Consider the following 22002-nt stretch of genomic DNA (forward strand, 5'->3'; position numbering starts at 1 on the left):
GGAATGTGAAAGAGTGACACCTGAACCATCCAAATATCCCGAGTGCGAGACACGGCGACGATGCCCTTTTCTATATACTCTCAGCTGTGTAATTATGGCGGTTCCCTATATAACCAACCCCTGGACTGCATTTTTTTTTCTCAGCAACACCTCTATACTATCTTGGGCATCACCACCATCAGCTTATTGCAAAAAAGGACCGGTCGAGCCTTTGGTGTATATCTTAACTAGGATGGTCGAAGCTGGCCATTTTAATGCTGAGGCGAGAAGTAAATAGTACGTGCTCTAGCTCCGACTAGAGCGAGAAACGAGACAGCGCTAAGCTCCCTCTTGCGGGGGGCAGGGGGTTGACTAACTGGGATTGTACCTGGCGGATCCCGGAGAACGACCCGGTACCTGAGCATGGAACTGGGTGCTGGGGTCGTCGTCCTTTGGCCGGGCCTGGGCACTATCCAAGGCGCCGGATGATCCTATCCACTCTTCAGCTCCCCCAAACAACGCAGCTAATGAGCGTAGCAGACTACATACCTACTTACTGCTGAAAGCCTCAGCTGGTGAAAACTGTTATTCCGCTTAGTCTTTTTTGATCCCTTCCAATCGACAATATGTATTCTTCTGGTGATGCCGTCGCCCATGGGACCTTTCCTCCCCATCTTTTGTTCGCATTGAGTGCCGCCGCTCCCTCAGACGTCCAATCCCTTTTTCAGTCATAGAATCGCGGAATACCAGCCGATCTTCGTTCCTTGGTCTCGATGTCGTCCCGCCCTTCGACCGGTCCGGCCCGTGTCTGGCCGTGCGGCGACCCTTCTTTGTTCTTCAACCCCGGTACGCGAACCTGCGTCGCCCAATGCCCCCTATCAACTTCTACCCGGACGGCAACACCGGCCTCTGCGCCACGTGTCCCGCCGGCAGCAGCCTGAGCGATGACGGGTACGAGTGCCTGCCGTGCGCGGTCGGCACCTACTCCGACGCCATGACGGGCGGCGCCTGCGTCCCCTGCCCGGGCGGCCAGTACGCCGCCCTGGGCAGCACCCGCTGCCAGAGCTGCTCGCCGGGCTACTTCGCCTCGCCGGACGGGGGCGACTGCGCGCCCTGCGCGCCCGGCTCGTACTACTGGGTCGGCGCGGGGTTCTGCATGGCCTGCTCGGCCGGCACGTTCGCGCCCGTGCCCGCGCTCACGGTCTGCCTGACGTGCCCCGCCGGGTCCGTCTCGACGGGCCAGGTGGTCACCGGGGACGGGACGCTGATTTCGGGCGCGACGAGCTGCGAGCCTTGTGCGCCGGGCACGTTTGCTGGCCTAGACAATGCGTGCGTGCCGTGCCCGGCGGGTACGATATCCTTTGCTGGGAGCTCTAGTTGCATGGCCTGCCCGGTAAGTTTATTTTCCTTTTTTTCCCTTTTTTTCTTTTTTCTTTTCCCACTGTTGCTTTGTTTAGCCACTAATGCCCATTGCTCCTTCAGAGCGGAACCGTCTCGGACTCGAGCGGCAGCTCCTGCCTGCCCTCGACGGCCGGACTGGCCACTTCTGTTCCGCCGCCTTGTGAGCCCGTGACCTCTACCGTGACGCTGCTGACGACCAGCTCGCTCTCCACCCCTTCTTCTTCTCCGGAGCCGGCAGTGACCGTCACCGTGACGTTCACAGCAACTGACGCGGCGTTGGCGGCGTCGTCATCGACCTACCTGCCAGTGACGGTCACGGAAACGGATACAGCGTCGGCAGCGGCGTCGACTTGCCTGCCCGTGACCACGACCGCCACCTTGATATCGAGCCTCTACTACTCGACGACTTGCGACCTATTTACTGTGTCCACCATGACGGTGACCGCGTTCTCGGACAGTTGCGCAACGCCGATCTCGTCTTCTTCCGGCGCCTTGGCTTCGGCATCGTCCACCGGGAGCTCAGGACCAAAGAGTGCTAGGTCCTGCAAGAAAAAGAATTTGAACATCAACCAGAGGTGAGGTGAGGGGGGTATGTGGAGTTGACGGAGTCTTAGTAATACGTAAGATAAGGAGATGATCATGCTATACAAGTTGCTTTTCACTCTAACTATCCCTATTTTGAACCACGGGGTTTCCCATCGCGCACACGACTCTGTACTGTGTACCTTTCATGCGTATGATCTTGCTTGACTGGATCGAAACGGTTTGAGTTGTGCCCGGTCTCGTTGGTCACCTAGGTAAGTTCTCCCACCTGGTTAGTCTGTCGGGGCCTGAATAAAGTTGGGATAACCATGGACAAGGGGTCATCAAGGTTGTTAGCGCAGTACTGAGCACGTTTGCGCGCTTTCCACCGCGATGCCACCCGAAGAACGGCCCAAAGGCGCAGCTCAACAATCAACAAACCATAGGTGTTCTCTAAAAAGCGCTTTGGGTATATCTAGACAGGCCCCATCGTAAGTGAATCACTTTCTCCCTTTCCTCTTCCAAAGCTCGCTCGACCTCAAACGAAGATGCCGATTATCGATACGACCCCACTGGAAAAGGCCGGAGACGCCATGGAGGGATCCAATGCTACATCCGGAAATGCCTTGGTCATTATAGAACTGAAGCTCCAGCCCGACGGCAACGACCACGACGGAGAAGACAACAGACGCCGACGCTGCCAGTGTAACAACATCCCATCAGTTAGGGCTACCCCGACGGAAAAGGGGGTAGCCGGGTGTATCGTCTTTTGCTCGTTGTCCAGTCTGCAAGCCAAGACCAAGAATGGGCTGTTAGGGCAGAAGAAGAAGTCTACCGCCACCCGCCTCCGCAAGGGAGAGACCGGGACGGAGGAAGAGAAAGAAACGCCCCTACCACTACTCGGGCCGAGCAATGACCGCGACGACGGCGGCGTCAAAAGAATCAGTAAGGAAGAGCCTATAACACGGGACATTTGGGCCGGCTTCTTCGTACTCACTCTGGCGATGGGGGCCATTGTGGTTTTGGTGTGGCCAAGCGCTTCGGAGCTGCAGCGACAGTTCCTGCTCGGCTTTGTGGCCGTCGGCGTTGGCATCATCTTCTTGGTCATTTTGGCCCAAGTCATCGAATGCTTCACTGGTGAATGGAGACCGCTACGCGGAGAGCGCAGAGTTAGGGAGGAGACGAAGACGTGGGAGGAATCGGAAGGGCGGAAACTGTATGGTGCGTGCGACATGGTTTGAGGAACGACGATTCGGGAGTTGGCCATAGGAAGTAGGCATCGACGGATTAAATGCTCCTTTTTCTGTTTTTTTTTTTTCTCTCTCTTTTCTTTTTCTTCAACTTAGCCTTTTACACATGTGTAAGATGTTCTTCAAGTAGGCAGGTTCAAATCGATCACACCGTTAATATCGTATGAAGAAAAGCCTTTGTCATAACTAACAGATAAATTGCTTGTACACCGTTAAAACCAACTCAGAAAGCAGCTGCGCCAATAATACCGCCTGGCCCATGGCACGCAATCTTCATCAGGTTGAACCGGACAGACCCTATCTATGACCGGTTGTCTGTTGTTCACATTACTGAGCCTTCACACAGTCGAGGAACCTAACATTGACCAAGGATCCCTAGAACGCCAGCGATGTCAGCTTCCGAATTACGCTGCTTTGGTGTACTTGCGTGTTTGACCATGAGGAGAGGGTTGGTGAGAGCCTACCGTGCCGGCGCTGGTCTTGCAGCAGTAGGTGTCGCCGAGGCATGTGGCGCCATACATCTGAACGACGCAGTTCGAGGTGAAGCTGCTGTTGCAGCAAACCTTTGATAAGATTGTTCATTTACAGTTTCTGTTGGGGTAGCCGGATCAGGATGGGAGATACGTACCTGCGTCCTGTCACTAGAGCAAGGCCAACCGTTGGTGCGGGCTTCGAGGTTAGCGGGGTCTGGGTCCGCGACGGGACTGGCAATGGCGGCCGCGGCAGGGAAGATGGTGGTGGTGATGACGGTGTACTGCATTTTTGGGATGAGTTGGTTGGGTATTATGCGAGGGCTTTTCAGGAAATGAAAATGTTAATGGCGGTTGCTATGTTTGAAGTGAAAACGGTGGCAGCGCTTGGCAATTCGAACGAGAAAGGGGGACGAATGCCCTCTTGACCATGGACAGACCGACCTTATAATGCACGATAGGCGTATCGCTTCACCGAGAGATGAGCCTTTACTCTCGGTGTTCTCATGTTGCCAATTCATCGAGATACGGCACCTTGGTTCTGGTGTCGTTTGGGTTTCTGTGCTTTGGAGCTGTAAGGTATGGCTGTTGTGCCAGGGTCAGATACGTAGTGCACATACCCAAGTTTCCGCTCGGGCTCATGGAACATAGAAAATGTCTAGATGTCTTGTTTTTGAGGCTGATGATAAGTCTCAGTATCGTCTGACCAACGTACGGTTCGGTTCGGATGCGGACTGTACGCACCTATGAAAGGAGAAGGTGATGCGGCCGAGAGCGGTAGAGATACTTTCCATCGTCTGTTAACTGCATAAGCGCCTCGAGCTGAATATGAGGGCGTCCAATCCGATATGGACTATTTCAGCTGTAGAATTGCATCTCACCGTAGCCGGGCGGCAGGCATTCCTTCCGTAACACCAATCTCTCCAATACGCCACCTGCCAGACAAACCTGGGGAACCGCAAGCGAGTCTGGAATCAAGGCGAAGCTGGCGGTTTCAAAATGAATCCGCCGGCACCCCAAGTCCGGCGGCCAGTATCCAGTGGGAGACTACAACCACCATCACCGTTTCCATTGTTCACACCTTAGAAACCGCCGACTGGCTACCATGCTACTGTCACTGAACAGCTGTGGCGTGACGGAACATATCTCATTGCCTCGTGTTAAACCAACAACCATTGGGGCTGCGCTGGAGGCACAAACTCAAGAGATGGTACTCGGGCCATCTTGTTTTCTTTTCTTTTCGCGGACGGGCGAAGCCTGGTTGCCGCCACGAGGGACTAGCCCAGTCCATGGCCAGCACCTCTGGTTCGATTCGGACCTTATCACTAAGAAAACGCTCACTCGGGGCGGGGAACCCTGCAGGCACTTTTCATACACCATGGCGTTCGTGGGCGTCTACAAGGAAACTGGGAAGATACTGAGATGTGGGACCTTTTAAGTGCTAAGATGCAACCCCCTCTGGCTGACCCCCCCCTCACTGACCCCTCCTGATTTCAGATGATTCTAGAGCCCCTGAGCAACAACAACAGTATATAAAGGGGTCAAATCTCACTCGTCTCCCAATTAAAATAGATTAATTTCTTCCTCTTTTTATTACCACTAACATAACCAAAGAAGTACGCATTACGCAGGCGGTCCAGGCCGTGCTGGCTGGCGGAAATATTAACCGTGCGGCCAAAGACCACAACGTTAATAGGGGCACCTTTCGTAACCGAATTAAGGAAAACCCTAGTAAAAAAGAGAAGTATAAGGCTTTATAGTTGTTTACCCCTGCCGAAGAGACCTTTTTAGCTAAATAAGCCTTTTTTTAAGCTAGCTTAAGCTACGCACTAACGCACCGACTATTTCGCATATACGCTTAGCGTATCCTTTTTATTAAAAAGGTTAATTACTTTATCGGTAAACGATAAGTGCACCGTTTTTTAAAACGTTATCTAGCCTTTAAAACCGTACGTGTTAAAGCGATAAATTTCCGGCGTTTTATATATATATTAAACAGGGCTGTGCGAAAGTTTTTTAATCGGCTTAATACTATTATTATTAATAATATACCCCCTCGATTTAAATTTAACGCCGATGAAATAAAAACTATAATAACGATAAGGAAAAATACTATAATAATTAAACCTGCCGCCTATTAAAGTTTAATACGGAACGACTCGGCTAATCGCGAATAAATAACTATTTTAAAATATATTAATACTATTAATAATATTTTACCGCTTTTAGTTATATTTAAAAACTAATCGGTTTAATAATAATAATTCCTTTAAAAGAAAGACGAAATTAATTACGAGTATAAGGACTGGGCTTTTAAAGCGTTACTAAAAAGATAAATTTTTAATCCTATAATTTTAAAATGGCTAAAAAAATTTTTTATCCCTTTAACGAAGCTTAATAATTTTAATTAATAGAGGCTTTTAGTTTTTAATGAATATAGAAGTTATATCGACGATGATTTTATGCTGGCGGCGTTAGAGGCTAAGGTATAACTTCTTTATTTATTATTATATAGTTTTTATGTGCTTTAACCCCTGAATGTTAGCTATTTTAAGGTCTTAAAAAGGAGGTTCCGAAGGGAGCTCGACTTAATATGCACTATTATTAATAATAGCTACGTTAGGAAGGGGATTTTCTTCGAGCCTGGGTTAAAGTACATAAAGTAGCCTTTACCCTTAAAGTTATCGCTAGTGGATGGGCAGCAATTAGTATTTACCCTTTTAATATTAAAAAGCTGATAAATAACAGGCTCCGGCGCTTTAATATAATGCGAGCCATCGACGAGGCTATTGCCGCCGAGGATACGCGTTAACCGGCCGAACCGAAGGCTGGAAGGATCGAGACGCCGAAAAACAGCCGGCAGGTCAAAAATTTAAGGGCTGCGATACTTAGTGTAGAGGTTACTACCGGTGATTTAACTAAAAGGTTGCTGTGGAAGAAGCTCGGTAAGAGTATTAATAATTTGACGGCTCGAATCGGCCGGTTGGAGCAGGAAAAGGCCGGTCTGGAGGCAAATTTAAAAAAAACAAAGGCTTAGAAAAAAAGGAAAGTCAATAAGGACCCCAATGAGGGCTTTATTTATATGGCAAACATTAGGGAGGTTTAAAAGGACGTCAGAAAAGGAAGGCCAAGGAAAAGGCCGAAAAGGGGCGCCGGTAAAGTAGTGGAAATTAATGCAAATCGAGCTGGTGGTAAAGGTAACTCTATTATAGTGCGCACGAGCCGAAACAGACCTTAAAATGCAGTGTGTGTTGCTCAATTGACCTATCTATTGATGTTGTTGTTGATTTTTATATTTATTTTAGGGGGGTCAGTGAGGGGGGGTCAGCCAGAGGGGGTTGCATCTTATGCTGTACATGATTTCCAGAATGCTACATGAGCTTTGGGCGTGTGGCAATGAACCACCAAATCATTGCCAAAACCACCTTGCTTGACGGCGTTCTACCTCAGGTCATTCTGGGAGCACACCGTCAACTTCGAGCCAGTTCCGCACCATCTTAGGCACGAGGCCGGCCTTGACAACCTGGGGACACGTACGTAAGGCTTCGCTGTGTGCACATGCCCGACCAACGTCCCACGTCAGCCCTGCGCTACTGTCCCGCCCGGAATCCTCCTCCCCATCCTTCTCCATGTACGAGCGCTCGTAGTAGTCAGCCAGCTTGATAGCGGGGAGCCGTTCCTCAGCCTCGTCCCCAAGCTCAACCGCCCGCGTCCGCAGCCGCGCCAGCCATTCCGGGAGGTCCACCTCCTCGAAGCGCAACACACCGCTGGCCCGCACCGCGGGCAGGAACTCGTCGTTCCAGGAGAAGTGATGCGGCGCCACCAGGTTATAGAACAAGGCTGCCGATGACACGTTTGGTTCAGTCGACCCGTTGCTGCCGCTGTCGTCTCCTACGCTGATCTCTATCCCCGCTTCGTTCCCAGTAGGCCCCTTTGTTACCCCGTTCGGCGGCTTCAGAGCGCTCGTCATCCGCGCCGCCAGGTCCAGCACCGCCTGCGCCGCCGTGTCCGCGGGCATCCACTGACACCGCCCAGGCCGCTTCCCGAACCGCGGCAGCGCGCCGATCTGCGCGCCGCTCCGCACGAGCAGCGGGATCGCCTCCTTCTCGTTCCAGATGCCGTGCTCGGTATCGGCCGCGACCTGGCCGACGCGGAGCACGGCGACGTGTTGTTGGGAAGAGCCCGCACCATCATCATCGCCATCGCCTTCTCCATTCGAGGTGGAAATAGCTGCCTTGCCTTTACTCATGCTCGCGGCCGCGGCAAGCTCGCAGATGCGCTCCCCGACCAACTTGGACCACGCATAGCCCGTCGGCGCGGCGCGGGCGAGGTCCGCGAGGGGCCCTCGGGCACCGCCGACCCGTCCGGCATGCAGAACGCGGCCGCGACGCTGCTCGTGAACAGGAAGCGCGCGGGCCGGCGGAAGGGCACGTCGGCGGCCAGACCCAGAAGCCGGCGCAGGCCCGCGAGCTGGGAGCGGAAGCTCGCGAGGCCGAGGTTGAAGTTGACGGGCCAGGCGGCGTGGACGACCATCGTCGTGGTGGCCTGCAGGGTCGCGAAGATGGCCGGCGAGGACAGGCCCAGATTCGGCGCGCCCAGGTCGTCGGTGGTGAGGGCCGCGAGCTTCTGCTGCAGCTTGGGGAACGCGGTCGCGGTCGAGAGGCGCCGCGTGAGCAGGGGAGGTCTGGACCCGGTCCGCCGCGTCCTTGGCCGAGTTGGTGCTGCTGCTGCGGACGAGGCAGTAGATCTTGTCAACCTGGGGGTCTTGCAGCAGCAGATGCAGGATATGGGCACCGAGGGCGCCGGTGGCGCCGGTGAGGATCTATGGGTTGGGGTCAGTTCGGTTCAGACGCGAGTAGCAGACTGAAAGGGGATACTTACCACTGTCTCCTTTTCGGGATTCGGCAGGTCCCCCGGCTTCCGTCTCTCGAAGGTGCCGTACTCATCAATGAGTGTCTGCATGAGTTCGAGATCGCTCCCTGAGTCTCCATGCGCCGTAGCGGGACCAGGGATTGTTTGGCCGTTGCTGGCCAGCCCATTTCCTGAAAGAGACATTGCATACAACTTCTGTGCCAGGTTTTCCACGTTGCCGGCGTCGTATATCGCGTTGGTCGGCAGGGAATCGTGGCTGCTGCCCAGGTCGAGATTCTGCAGTAAAATACGCCGGAGTTGGGCAGCGCGCAGGCTATCCACACCCGCGGCGAAGAAGTCGGTGTAAATGTCGGGCATGCGAATCTCCACCTGGTCGTGGAGCAGGTCCAGTATTATCCGCTCCAGTTCTTTGATATCAAGCTTTTTCGCTGGGGTTATCAGCTGCCGCCCGTTCGCTTGCAAATGCCGATGCGGCGGCTTCTTCTTCTTCTCCGCGTACATGGCGTCGATGTAGTCCCGGAACTGCGCGTAGGCGGCGCCGCGGATGAGGTTGCCCTTGTCCGTGGCCGGGTAGTCGACGTCGGCGGGGATGGGGACCACCATGTCGCGCGGGATGCGGGCGAACTCGTCGGCGAGCTGGTTGCCGGCCTGCACGTGCGGCCAGATGGCGTCGACGAATTCGGCGTCCGACAGGGCGGGAACATGGGCGGTGGCAGCGGCACGGAACACCAGCACGCCCGGCGCCAGCCGGTCGTTACCCACGACCAGCGCGTCGCGCACGAGCGGGCTCTCGCGGATCGCGCCCTCGATGCCCAACGGCAGGATCTTCTCACCGCTCAGCAGCGTCACGGTGTCGTCATCGCGCGCGACGTACTTCCAGGCGTCCGGGAGGGTCGGGTGCGGGGTCCAGAGGTCCCTGGAGTGAAACGAGCCGGGCGGGCTGTCCGAGTTGGACATCTTGAGCGCCGGATGGGTCTTGAGGTACACCGCTTCGTAGACGTCGGTGTCGCCGCCGCCGCCACTCCTCAGCTTGAAGATCATGTACGGTCGCAGGCTCGGGTAGGGCCGCACGTAGTCCCAGGTGTCGTCGCCGGGCTCGCGGTAGAGGAGTCCCCCGCGTGGCCCACCTCGGTCCTGACAAAGTTAGCTTAACGACACAGTCCAAAGAAAAGTTGGCGGTTGGCTCGGGCCATCAGCCGAAGAAGGAAGCGGCTAACTTACATCCCGTATATGACCCCGAATTTCACACCGGCGTTGACGACACGATTTCCGACCTCATCCGGTGTTCGGGCCCCGGCCGAGGTGACGTACTTGCACCGCCTAAGTACCTCGATACCGTCTTCGCTCTCCGCCATTAGCTTGAGAGTGTAGGGCACGCAGTGGCAGATCTCCGGCCGCGCTTCTTTCAGGGCCAGGATGAGGTTCTCCGCCGTCAGAGGCAGGTGGGCGTTGAACAAATGCGCCGGCTGCCGCATCCACATGGCCATGAGGGAGGTGAACAGGCCGTGGACGTGGTACCACGGCAGCGCGTTGAAGGCCCGGAGACCCGTACCCGTCGGCAGCGTAGTGATGATGCTCCGGTGCGAGAGGAAGAGCGGCTTGGGCAGGCCTGTTGAGCCCGACGAGTGCATGATTAGTGAGGTCTGGACGTGCTCGGCTTCCTTGTCGGCGATTGGGCGGATGAACGGCTCCGGGGAGGTTCGCCCGGTCTATCAAACTCCTTCCTGGTCGGTACTGGCATAAAACGGAGGCGCGGAACTGCTTTCTTCAAGTCGGCAATGGCTGCCGTGATGCGGGCTGTGGTGCCGTACAGAATGGTATCACACTCCGTGGTTGTCAGTAAATTCAGACACGCAGGTTCTCCCAGGCGGATTGACATGATCAAAGCCTTGCACCCCAACCTGAAGAGGGCGAAGAAGGTGGCCACAAAGGAGAGGTCCGACTGAACGAACAGAGCCACTGTCTCGAAGAAGTTCATCTTCAGTCCGGCTCGCACCAGCAGGTGGCACGTCTCGTCAACCATTCGATCGAGATCCTTCCCTGTGAAGTATTCATAGTCGGTAGGCTTGTTGTCATACCTCGGGTAGCCAAGGATTGGGGCTTGAACTTCATCTTGTGCTCGCACCCGAATGAGGTCGTCGATGGTCCACAGCCTGCCGTACTCCTTGAGGCGTGCCTCGACCACTTCGGCTGATATGGTTGCCATTTTGGCGGTATGAATGTAGATGATCTATTTGTCGACGTCAAACTGGCTCGAACGGAATCAAGAATAGGTTCGGCTTGCGCGCAGTGATGACTTTGCGTGTCTCTAGACAAGACCTTCTCTTAAGACAATGCGAACCATGGGGGAACAAGGGCCACAGAACCCAACGTTGAGAGCAGAAAGAAGCGAGCCGCGAGTCTCATATGCCTCGAGAAGGGGACACATGTAGTCCATCTTTGTCTTCTTCGCCCTGCGTGGTGCTAGTTCTAAGTATAGCATTTGCTCGAGGGCACACCCAATATCCCTTGCATCATATAGCAAAGAGCCCAGACGTTGGGTCCAGGGTCGGATCCAAGGATGCATATATATTTACGGTCATATACTGTGCATGCATCGAAGTGTTCGTGTTCGGTAGGCTGGTCCTCGTGAGATGATTGGATGGCGGGACGTGGTGGATGATGCCGTCTTTTGAGAAAGGGATGGGAAATGCATGCACGGTCATGGAGCCTTGCCCCCCCTTTCTGGCCACCGGGTGATAAGAGTCGCTCTGTCGGCCAATGCGACATCCAGATGCGGCCCGGCGGGCTTGCCATTGCGTCATATCTCCCTTCCGCTGGACAACTCACTCGTTGCCCCCAACCTGCCAATTTGGCTGCATGTATGCCATTCATTATGGTACGTGCGTACGAGCCCAGCAATCGGGCCAGGTGGAAAGGAGGACCTGAGGTCAGCCGTATTTGTATGACTACACTCCGGGTAAGTACTGCTAGATGCAGACGCTTCATGGCCATTGGTCCAGATTGAAGCAGACATGACGTCCTTTCTTGGCATCTTATCTCGACAATTGAGAACTTCTAGTGTGACCGGTTCTGGTAAATATGTGACATGTCAGATGTCAAGATGAAACAAGCTTTTGTTTCTACTCGATTAGGGACGATATGATGCTTGCAATGCTCCGGCCGCTGATGCAAATCTGCAAGTCGGGGAACGTTACACTTGGACTGGAGCCAAACCCCACTGACTGGCATTGCCGAGTGTCCGTTCTACACAGTGCTTCTACGTAGTAGTAGTACGCACTTGAGTGATGGGCATATGGTTAATGTCGCTTCGTCATTGCGGTGTCTTTGGGATCCTGGGTTGTCTGGTCGAGTGATCACATCCCTTCCAAAGGGAAAACTGTGGGTGTATTGCTTTACCTGGCAATGCAAGGAGGCCGTAACTTGAAGCCCTGTCGGGCCAGGTGCTAGAGCCCTTTTCAGCGCTAGGATGCTAACATGTAAGGGGTAATCAGCCACCAACGCCCTAGAGCTTGTCACTGTAATGGCGAGCCGTTGCATCCGTTCTTCAGTGGCTAAGTGGCTTGATTGGCCATGCCCAGACAATCACTTTGTAGCTCTTCTCAGTGAAGGTCAATTGGGAAACGATCAAAGCTCATCGCAACACTCGAAAATCTAGGTATGAAATAGCTTAACAGGTAATGACATGACTTCGCTTGGGTGTTTGCGGTCTTTACAAAAGGGATTGTTGGTATCTTAAGTGAGGGAAAGAATTTACAAAAGCAATTATTATGGGTTATGCGTGAAATCCGAACACGCTATGTGCGACCTCGAAAATACAATCCATCACGACCCTTCCGAGTCCTTTGGTGATGAAATCTCGACGCTATGGCTCCTTTCGAGAGAATAGGGGTCACTGCTCTGCGACCCCACCGAGATGCCAATGTGCGTCTTGACATGGATATCCGAGAGGCCGATGGCTTGGCCAGGCGCCTCCCCGGGGCTGCTGATTCCCGTCCTCAGTGCTTCGCGCGACCCGGTCAGCGCCTCCTCATCCGAGTCGCGAAGCCGCTTGCTGCTGCTGCCGCCCGTAGTAGTAGTAAGCGATTTGCTGCCGATGGTCTTGAAAGCGCCGCGGCCACCACCACCACCACCGCTTCTGCTGGCGCCGAGGCCGCTCTTGGCGTAGTACCGCCCCGCGGCGCCGGACGTGCCGTAGTCGTTGTCGCCGCTGCTGGTGGCGCCGGTGCGGTAGCCGAGGCACCGGAACACGAGCGGCCGGATCGAGGGCAGGTTCGCGCAGATGAAGCCCACCTCCACCTCGACGGTGCTCCAGAGCCCGCCGCCGACGTTGGAGAAGGTGAAGTCTTTGGGGTTGATCTCTTGTACGGCGAGGATGCGGAAGATGCTTGCGACGCATACGCTATGGAAAGGGCAATGCGTTAGTTCATGCTACTGGAGTCTTATAAGAAAGGGGTAACGGATAGGACATACAATGCGCCGAGCAGGAACAGGAAGCTCAGCGACCACTTTTTGCTCTGCGACGTGTGCAAGCTCCACACCACGGGCAGCGGCAGGACCAGCACGACCACGTCCCCGACGACGTTGATGATGGCGGACGCGAGGTAGAACTCGGTCTGGGCGATGCAGCCGCCCTCCTGGACGGACTCGTCCCAGAAGCGCGCGATGGGCCAGCACTGGAACGTGAAGGTGAAGAAGTTGACCAGCAGGATCGCGGTCGATAGGACACCGACGGCCAGCACGCTGCGGCGGAAGTACCGGATCGTGAAGACGCGCCAGTAGAAGAGCAGGATGCCGACCTTGACGGCGAAGACGCCAAAGGACCAGAGGATCATGTAGACGTAGAGGTTCTGTGCGAGGAGGGGGCAGTCATGTTAGTCTTGACTGAATGAAGAGGTTGATACGGCTTTACGGCGGCAATGCAACGGGGTTCTTTACCATCTTGAAAGATTGTACCGTCTCCTCCGCCAGATATTGCTGGTGTATCCCCGAGCCGTACGCGAGACCGAGAAATATGCTCGTGCTCATGGCGATGCTGATGACCATGACCACGGACATCCACCAATCGTCGTACCATATCTTGGCCGCCGTGGTGAGGCGCGCGTAGATCCGGAGGGCGAAGGAGGCGGTCGCCAGCGCCAGGCACGTCGTCATGATGCCGACGGTCAGGTGCTGCTTGTGGGCCTCTTCTGCGTTCGTCATGGTAGAGGGTTGGCTTGGTCAGTCGGCTGATGGATCGGTCGCACGCCCTTGAGTGTGTTGTCGACGAAAGTTACTCTTCCGAATCGACTTTGGCTCCTTTTCCCTTTTTCTTTTTCCGCAGCGTCCGCGCCAGGAGGTCCACCGTCACGATCTGTGGTCACGAGCCGGCCTGCCTGTCCGCATTGGTCCAGTGTATAAATCCCCGATCGGGATCTCGCCCCCTGAAAGCTTAGCACCTTGACGCGATGCGGGATCGATTTGGTTAGCACTCCCGTGTCTGAGCCACCATTTCTGCCACGAAAAGTGGGAGGCAGGGGGGTTGATAATGGTGATAGGCATCAAGATGCTGTGATCGGTGGTCCACCGCTTGGGCACTCCCTTACGAGCTGCATAGGGACCTGAATATCCCATACCGAGCGGACCATGCGGCCATGGAGCTCACGTTGCACTCTCGAGGTCTTCCGCCCTGGAGTTCAAGCGATCATACTCTGATTCGGCTAGTCGCGTCGTGTAGTATCAGGGCTTAGAACTTCTTCATGCATGTAACGCTGGAATGTTTATGTGGAAAGTAATTTTCTAAGCGATAGAGGCGACAACTTGCAAACTCTTCTACGCGAGAGGAAGAAACCGTACTTGCATTCGCTTGTTCAAAAACCCCCTTCAATGTAGGAACAATTGCCGATCAGGCTACCTAGCTCCCCATCGTCATCCGATTGGCTTCCAGATGATGTTCAGTATGACTATCATAATTGTGAAAATGTGGATGCATTGGTACTATTAAAACAAGCAGTCTGTCAAGCAACATAGTACCACATCCAAGAGACAAAGCAGCTTGCAAGGGTAATGATGATGACGAATACTTGCCCAAGCCGCCTGTCGCCCATTTCACCTCGCTGCCCTATCTCGGATTTCGGCTACCCCGCGAATCAACGTCTGGACGTTTGCCCCCATGATCGTCCAATCTGCGGCAGGTTTCTAAAGCGCAGGATAAGCGGAGTGGCGATCAGGCGGTCCGGCCCACTGATCGTCCACAAGTGACATCCCAGCCCCCTGTCGCGCCCCTGTCAGAGTGAATTGCATTCTGTAACAGGAATGGTGAACTGCCGCGTTCTCCACGATGGACAGAAGGGTTCTACATTAATAAAGTAAGTAAGGCATGCTCCAAGGGCTGGTGGTAATTACGTTTATTACCTTAATTGCAGCTGTCGTTGCCATTCAATAAGGAGGGATACGAATTAGAGCACGGCCAAAGAGCAATACTATAAACAAATCGTCGCACCTCCAAGCTAACGAGTTCACAAACAGCTGCCGAATCGAGCCAAGAACCGTCCCACCAAGCTTTTGCTAAGCTTTGGCTGAGGATTCTTTCCCGTTGTGAAACCATTACGGGAGGAGTTTGGAAACGACGCCGGCCCACTGTTACCTGCCCACGATCCCGCATTGCGTTATCGGTCACAATCCGAAGTGCTGAGATTGCATAGTTACAGGTCCAATACTTGCCTGGTGCGGCCTGACATAGGGATGTTTTACCGCTTCCCCGTGCTTTTCGTCGTCGATAGGTAAGTCAGGATGAAGATAATGCATATTCGACCCGTTTTAGCTGAGGGTAGAAGAGGGGAATACCGGCTTGCGAACTATAAAAAGGCATATCCAATCACATATTACAAAATCAGTCTCAAGTTTCTGTAAGCTGCCCCATTTGGCTGCCAAGACATATTAAATATTAGCCCTATTGCCTGGCCAAGAAGGGGTAAAGTCGCGTCAATAGTGACGTGCATTCTATGTCCTTAACTTTTGACTACCAGCACCATCGGATATTGGTCACAGCTTCAAGACGTTGACAGCACCAAGCGCAAAGCTTCTACTAATTGGCATGCATGATACATATCTAAGACTCCAACGAGGCGCCCAAACCTGCCGAGGTTCACGTATCTCAGTGCGGAGAACCCTTGCTTGCACGCATCATGAAGCCGAGCCATCTTGTTCGAACCTCGGGCGGGGTTGGCTACTACATGATGTTGATAAAAGCCACATATTTGTGATTTTCCAGTTGGTATCACCAGAGGGTCAAGAGTGTGGCAGCAACTGTGCTCTTGTGAAACAGCCACATGAACGGCCCAGCTTAAGGTTTGTGTTACGGAACGGACCACCTCAACCAACCTCCCACCCAGAAACTCATCGTACGCCCCTTAAGCTACGAACAAGATCCTCTTCCAAGCACGCATCCAACATGGCTCCGCCTCGACGCCCCATCCGCATAGGCAACTGCAGCGGCGCCGCCGTTGATCCCGGCGACGTCATGTACGAGCAAGCCGTGTCGGGCCCCATTGACGTCATCACCGGCGACTACCTAGCCGAAGCCAACCTGGCCCAGGCCGCCGAAGCCTACGCGGAAGGAACGCACCCGGGCTGGGTCGCCAGCGCCTGGGACGGCCTGCAGAAGACCCTGAAGGTAGCCGCCGAGCGCCGCATCAAGATCGTCATCAACGGCGGCGCGCTGAACCCGAAGGGCCTGGCCATCCAGTGCGCCGAGGAGGCCCGCCGGCTCGGCCTCGCGGCCAAGCTCCAGATCGCGTGGGTCGAGGGCGACAACCTGCTGCCGGACGTCAGGCAGATCCTGCGGCCCGACGCGCGCGGCCGCCTGCCCCACCTCGACGCGGCGAACCCCGAGGTCAAGCTCGCCGACGGCACGGACGGCTTCCTCGACGATCCCCGCAAGAGGATCGTCGCGGCCAACGCTTACCTCGGCGGCCGCGCCATCCGGGCCGGCCTCGACGCGGCCGCCGACATTATTATTTGCGGCCGCGTGGCCGACGCGTCGCCGGTCATGGGCGCCGCGGCGTGGTGGCACGGCTGGGCCGACGACGACTTTGACCGGCTGGCGGGCGCGCTGGTGGCCGGCCACCTGATCGAGTGCAGCTACTACGCGACGGGCGGCAACTTCGCGGGCTTCGACGAGTACGACGTCGGGCGCGACCTGCTGGACATCGGGTGTCCCATCGCCGAGATCGACGCGGGCGGCGAGTGCGTCATCACGAAGCACGAGACGCTGCGCGGCGTCGTCGCGGCGGAGACGGTTAAGTGCCAGCTGCTGTACGAGCTGCAGGGCAACGTGTACCTGAACAGCGACGTCAAGGCCGACCTCACGCACGTCGCGGTCCGCCAGGCCGGCGCGGGCCGCGTGCGCGTCTCGGGCGCCAGGGGCTACCCGCCGCCCCCGACGACCAAGCTCGCCGTGTTCTACCGGGGCGGGTACCAGGGCGAGCACACGGTCAACGCCGTGGGGTACGCGACGCCGCAGAAGTACGACATGCTGGAGGCGCAGGTGCGGAACCAGCTCAGGAAATGGAAGTGCGAGTCCGAGATCGACGTGCTCGAATTCCAGCGCGTCGGCGTGCCGCAGACGAACCCCGCGAGCCAGCTCAAGGCTACGACGTATTTTCGTATCTTCCTCCAGGCCGCGACTGCTGACGCCGTGCGCAAGGTCTTTGCTGCTTGGGCCTACAACTTCATGCAGCACTTCCCGGGCATGGGCGGCACGCTTGATTGGCGGCTCATCACGAATCCGGTGCCGTTCCTAGGCTACTTCCCCGCCGTCGTGAGGCAGGACCGACTCCACGAAAGTGTCAACTTCCTAGACGTCAGCGATGGCGCTACGCCTACAGCTGCGAGGAAGATAGAGGTTGCCGCGTCCCAGATCACGGAGCCTCTAGCGCCGAGACTTAACTACGACCCAGTTGCCCCCAAATCCCTCGACACCTTCGGCCCGACGAAGATGGCCCCGCTGGGCGACGTGGCCCTGGCCCGATCCGGCGACAAGGGCGCGAATGTCAACGTGGGCTTTACGCCGCGAGCGCGCCTTGGCCACAACGACGAGATGTGGGAATGGCTTCGTAGCTTCTTGACGCGCGACCGGATCAAGCAGATGATGGGCGAGGACTGGGACGACGCCTCGTACTACATCGAGCGGGTCGAGTTCCCCGAGATCCGCGCTGTGCACTTCGTGGTCTACGGCGCGCTCGGACGCGGGGTCAGCAGCTCGGCCAGGTTGGACTGCTTGGGCAAGGGGTTTGCAGAGTTCTTGAGGGCGGTGCATGTGCCGGTGCCCCAGCGCCTTCTTGAGCCGGTGAAGGTCGCAAGCCGCCTGTGAAGCTGTTCGTACCTGTTCTTTTCGTTTGTGGTATTATAAGTTTGTTGATGATGTCGGCCAAAGCAAAGTGGACGCTGGGGACAGCTACCCCGGGCATTGCCTTACGGTATTGTCACCGGGAATTTTTGATTAGTCCATCCATCTGCGGGGAAATCGTCAGCTGCTAGTCGCATACACTTCGTTAGATACATGCTACCCAAGGCCGAGCCAGTGGTTCCGTCAACTCCGACGGCCGCCTGAAGCGTGTATCTCGCCTAGATATATGCCGAAAAGTCACCGCAAGTCTCGTCATTGTACTATACAAATACCCTTAACATCAGCTCATTCTTATTCCCTCAATGGCGACAGCGCTGCCTTCAACATGCTATGCCACGCCTACACATTAGGGGATGTTAAGTGCCGTGGTGTAATGTTTATCCCATTGGGCAAAATGCTTATCCTACGAGATGCGATGGTTTTATGATTAGACAAATAGACCTATCGATTATTTGCGGAAAGCACTTATACCAGAGGCAGCGTTGTCGCCATCAAGGGGATACATCGAGCAGAATGCATCTCGGGAAAGCGCCCGTTACGTGCCGTGTTGGCCAGGCCGAGACACCCAGCAGCCCAAGGGCTCTTGAGGTATGATCCAGGTTTACCCCTGATTGGCATTGCGGGAACCAACTCCGCCCTGACGCGATATGCACCAGAAAGCGAGACTGCGCCGGAACCAGCGCAACTCTCGTGCTCGGAGACAGGCGTACATACGGGATTTGGAGAGGAGGTGGAACGAGTGCGGGAGGCTCGGCGCGCAGGCCACGGCCACAATACTGCTTTCATTCTATAAATGGAAAGTGAATATAATGGATAAACCGTCCAATATGTACCAATAAAGAAGCATGACCAGACCCTCGTTGGTGGTGCATTGAATGATTTTGTGGTATGTAACTATCTATGAGAAAAGGCAGCATATTCTGACCAATCAGGCACGTCCGGTGACACGACAGGAAATTCAACTCCACGTCATTTCTCGTCTTGCTGCAAAGAGCAATAGTGGCCAAAATCAAAGCTACATCCTCAGGCGACCATAGACACTCACTCCCTTTTTTTCTACTAGATACCTGCTCGTTTCCGTCAATATTTTTCAGAGCATGGCTTGCGAAGATCTGAACGAATCTTCTACCACGCCTTCGTCGTTACATCTTGAAGGTGGAGATGGCGTAGCAACGACTGGAGTAACACGGCCATCCATGCCGCCCCCGATGGCGGATATGGTTGGATATGTGTTGCGGCTCAGTTCCTTATTAATGGTTTCACTTGGGGAATCGCGACGGTTCGACCCTCTCACCCACCCCTTCACTCAGTTCATGCGTATTTAGACATCCACTGCAAGAACAAGATATCTTTCGGCTGATACTTTTATTGCTACTTCCAGTCCTACAGCGTCTACCTAAGCCACTACCTCTCCCACAGCCTCTTCAGCGAAGCCCGGCCCTTGGACTACGCCTTCATCGGCGGCTTCAACTTCGCCTTCGCCCTCCTGATCGCGCCCCCTGCCGCGCTCCTCGCCCGCCGCCACGGCGTCCGCGCCCCCATGCTCCTCGGCGTCGCGCTCCTGCCCGCGGGCTTCGTCGGAGCCTCGTTCGCGCACCGCGTCTGGCACCTCTACCTCTCGCAGGGCCTCTGCGTCGGCGTCGGCATCGGCCTGATCTATATCCCGGCCACGGCCGTCGTACCCCAATGGTTCGACCGCAGGCGCAGCCTCGCCAACGGAATTTGCGCGGCTGGGTCCGGCGTCGGCGGGTTGGCGGTCTGCTTCGCGACTCAGGCGATGCTGGACCGCATCGGGTACGCTTGGGCGCTCCGCACTACGGCCGCGGTCGTCTTCGTCGTGAACCTCGTCGCGACGCTGCTGGTGCGCTCGCGGGACGACGGGAAGATCCGGTCGATCGCTGCTCGGCACGGCGGTGTGTTCAACTTCGGCCTCGTCCGCTGTTCATACGAAGCCCAGCTGCTGCTGGGATGGAGCTTCGTGCTTATGTTTGGGTATATTAAGTTGATGTTCTCGCTCTCGGATTACGCCAAGACGATAGGGCGGTCCGATCAGGACGCGGCGGCGATCCCGGCGCTGCTGAATTTGGGGGCCGCGTTGGGACGGCCTCTCATCGGGTTTGCCAGCGACCGGCTCGGCAGGATCAAAGTGGCGGGGGTCCTGACCTTTGCGTGTGGCCTCTTGGTCTTTGGGCTTTGGCTACCATTTACTAGCTATCCTGTCCTTGGTGTATTCGCCACCACCAGCGGTGCTATCTTGGGTATATTTTGGACGGTGAGCTTAGAACAATGTCTTCTCCTTGCGAGTATTGCCCTGTTTCTGTCATGCTGATCTCGAGCGTAGGTCATCGGTGCCCTCGCTGCCGAAGTTGTCGGCTTGGAGGAGCTGCCCGCTTTCCTGAGTGTGGTGTGGATCACCGTCGTGGCGCCGTGTCTATGTAAGCTGTGACCCCCGTACTACTGGAATGTTGGTCTAAAAAGGTTTCGCAGTTGCGGAAGTGATAGCTCTGGCGCTCAGAAGACCTAAGTTTGGGAAAAGATCGTATATCTACGTGCAGACGTTCGCTGGGATATCGTATATACTAGCAAGTCTCTTCCTGGTTGAACTGTGGAGAGTGAGACGAAGGAGAACAAATACTTCTTGATCGGCGATTTGCGACAGCCAAATTCTGTCCCCCATGAGAGTATAGTATCTATGTATTGGGGCTTGAACTAGAGCAAGCTTACAGATGATTGCGAAGAAGAGGTATCCTGCACGCGTCAGCATCCCTGCGCAATGCCAGGGTGCTGTCATGCCCCTTATATAATTGGTCCATGAATGTCTGGCGCCCCACTACGCAGCTCTAGCTTCGACTATGGGAAATTCAAGACTAGCCTATAGTCAGTTGTTGAGAATATGAGTCAAGAGGGGCCCTGAAAGTCCAATGTAAATAGGGACCAGCGCAGGTATCGGATCTGGGTCTGGATTGCAATGACTTTCATATTCATCGTGGACGATGAAGGCTCTGTTATCAGTTACTCTCTCTAAACGACACCGTCTTCGTCTCCCATTTAGTCGCGGCTCTTTCACGTCTACGTCAGTTAAACCCTTGCCTCCGCGAAGGCCCAAAGCAACTGCCCGGACAAGAACCAACATGGGCATGCCGTCATACCATTCCTCGCCTATCTCCCTGTCCGCGGAGCAGGACGATGCTACAATCAGAGCAAAGTATAGGCCGTTCTTGGAGCACCCCAACCGGGGGCCGCCGACTGGGTTGAGGAGCTGGAACTGGACACTGCAACAGCCATGGCGCGCGAGGACGTGGTAAAGACGGGCTCGAGACTCAAAATTCTTGTCTTGTATGGGAGCCTAAGAAAGAGGTGAGAGACACCAGCAACCAACACGATAAGTGACGTCAACTGATTAGATCGCCTACTAGATCCTATTCGAAGCTGGCGGCATTCGAGGCGTCCCGCATCCTCCACCGCCTGGGCTGCGACGTCCGCATCTACGACCCGTCCAACTTGCCGATCCGCGACTCCGTGCCCGCGGAGCACGAGGCGGTGCAGGAGCTGCGGCAGCTCTCGCTCTGGAGCGACGGGCACGTGTGGTGCTCGCCGGAGCAGCACGGCAACCTGACGGCCGTGTTCAAGAACCAGATCGACTGGCTCCCGCTTTCGACGGGCTCGGTCCGGCCGACGCAGGGCCGCACGCTGGCCCTCGTCCAGGTCAACGGCGGCAGCCAGTCGTTCAACACGGTCAACAGCCTGCGCGTGCTGGGCCGCTGGATGCGCATGTTCGTCGTGCCGAACCAGTCGAGCATCCCGACGGCGTACAAGCAGTTCGAGGACGAGGGCGGGAGCGGGGATGGCGCGGCGAGGCTGCTGCCGAGCGGGAACCGCGATCGGTTGGTCGATTGTATGGAGGAGTTTGTCAAGTATACCATTGTTATGCGGCAGCACTTCGAGCTGTTTGCGGATCGATACAGCGAGCGTAAGGAGGCCGCTGCTAAGGCCACGACGGTGTTTGCTGCCAGTGCCTTGAAGTAGTATGGTCTCAAGTTCTAGCAAAGTGACTGACTTCATGCTGCAGGGACTAGATTTAGATATTATCCGCGGAGTCGTCATGTACAACTGGGTTGAC

At 55.5% G+C, this 22002-nt stretch overlaps 8 protein-coding genes across 8 annotated transcripts; 5 read left to right on the top strand and 3 right to left on the bottom strand.

The window, feature by feature from the left end:
* Window positions 1-847: 847 nt before the first annotated feature.
* Window positions 848-1919, top strand: PG986_000184 (uncharacterized protein; the record flags this gene model as incomplete). The annotated part of the gene is made up of 4 exons (XM_066836406.1): window positions 848-1308; window positions 1357-1372; window positions 1437-1540; window positions 1712-1919. The coding sequence occupies 4 exons, from the start codon at window positions 848-850 to the stop codon at window positions 1917-1919; spliced, it is 789 nt and encodes a 262-aa protein (XP_066705299.1).
* A 531-nt stretch (window positions 1920-2450) lies between these two features.
* Window positions 2451-3143, top strand: PG986_000185 (uncharacterized protein; the record flags this gene model as incomplete). Its single annotated transcript, XM_066836407.1, has 1 exon — window positions 2451-3143. One exon carries the CDS (start codon window positions 2451-2453, stop codon window positions 3141-3143), a length of 693 nt encoding a protein of 230 aa, XP_066705300.1.
* Window positions 3144-3556: 413 nt separating this feature from the next.
* PG986_000186 (uncharacterized protein) lies at window positions 3557-3912 on the bottom strand (the record flags this gene model as incomplete). The annotated part of the gene is made up of 2 exons (XM_066836408.1): window positions 3557-3715; window positions 3781-3912. The coding sequence occupies 2 exons, from the start codon at window positions 3910-3912 to the stop codon at window positions 3557-3559; spliced, it is 291 nt and encodes a 96-aa protein (XP_066705301.1).
* Window positions 3913-7073: 3161 nt separating this feature from the next.
* On the bottom strand, window positions 7074-10700 carry PG986_000187 (NRPS-like enzyme; the record flags this gene model as incomplete). The annotated part of the gene is given in 6 exon segments (XM_066836409.1): window positions 7074-8012; window positions 8054-8251; window positions 8268-8444; window positions 8504-9628; window positions 9730-10203; window positions 10230-10700. 6 exon segments carry the CDS (start codon window positions 10698-10700, stop codon window positions 7074-7076), a joined length of 3384 nt encoding a protein of 1127 aa, XP_066705302.1.
* A 1619-nt stretch (window positions 10701-12319) lies between these two features.
* PG986_000188 (uncharacterized protein) lies at window positions 12320-13696 on the bottom strand (the record flags this gene model as incomplete). The annotated part of the gene is made up of 3 exons (XM_066836410.1): window positions 12320-12896; window positions 12968-13344; window positions 13433-13696. The coding sequence occupies 3 exons, from the start codon at window positions 13694-13696 to the stop codon at window positions 12320-12322; spliced, it is 1218 nt and encodes a 405-aa protein (XP_066705303.1).
* Window positions 13697-15926: 2230 nt separating this feature from the next.
* Window positions 15927-17846, top strand: PG986_000189 (uncharacterized protein; the record flags this gene model as incomplete). Its single annotated transcript, XM_066836411.1, has 1 exon — window positions 15927-17846. One exon carries the CDS (start codon window positions 15927-15929, stop codon window positions 17844-17846), a length of 1920 nt encoding a protein of 639 aa, XP_066705304.1.
* A 1192-nt stretch (window positions 17847-19038) lies between these two features.
* On the top strand, window positions 19039-20524 carry PG986_000190 (transporter MCH2; the record flags this gene model as incomplete). Its single annotated transcript, XM_066836412.1, has 4 exons — window positions 19039-19161; window positions 19264-20154; window positions 20224-20317; window positions 20370-20524. Coding segments are annotated over 4 exons (1263 nt in total), but the record flags the coding sequence as incomplete, so codon positions are not given.
* Window positions 20525-21165: 641 nt separating this feature from the next.
* On the top strand, window positions 21166-21908 carry PG986_000191 (arsenic resistance protein ArsH; the record flags this gene model as incomplete). Its single annotated transcript, XM_066836413.1, has 2 exons — window positions 21166-21239; window positions 21299-21908. 2 exons carry the CDS (start codon window positions 21166-21168, stop codon window positions 21906-21908), a joined length of 684 nt encoding a protein of 227 aa, XP_066705306.1.
* Window positions 21909-22002: the final 94 nt, after the last annotated feature.

This window comes from Apiospora aurea, assembly GCF_038362705.1.
Source record: "Apiospora aurea strain CBS 24483 chromosome Unknown utg000001l_segment0_segment0, whole genome shotgun sequence".
Taxonomy (NCBI): Eukaryota; Fungi; Ascomycota; class Sordariomycetes; order Amphisphaeriales; family Apiosporaceae; genus Apiospora; species Apiospora aurea.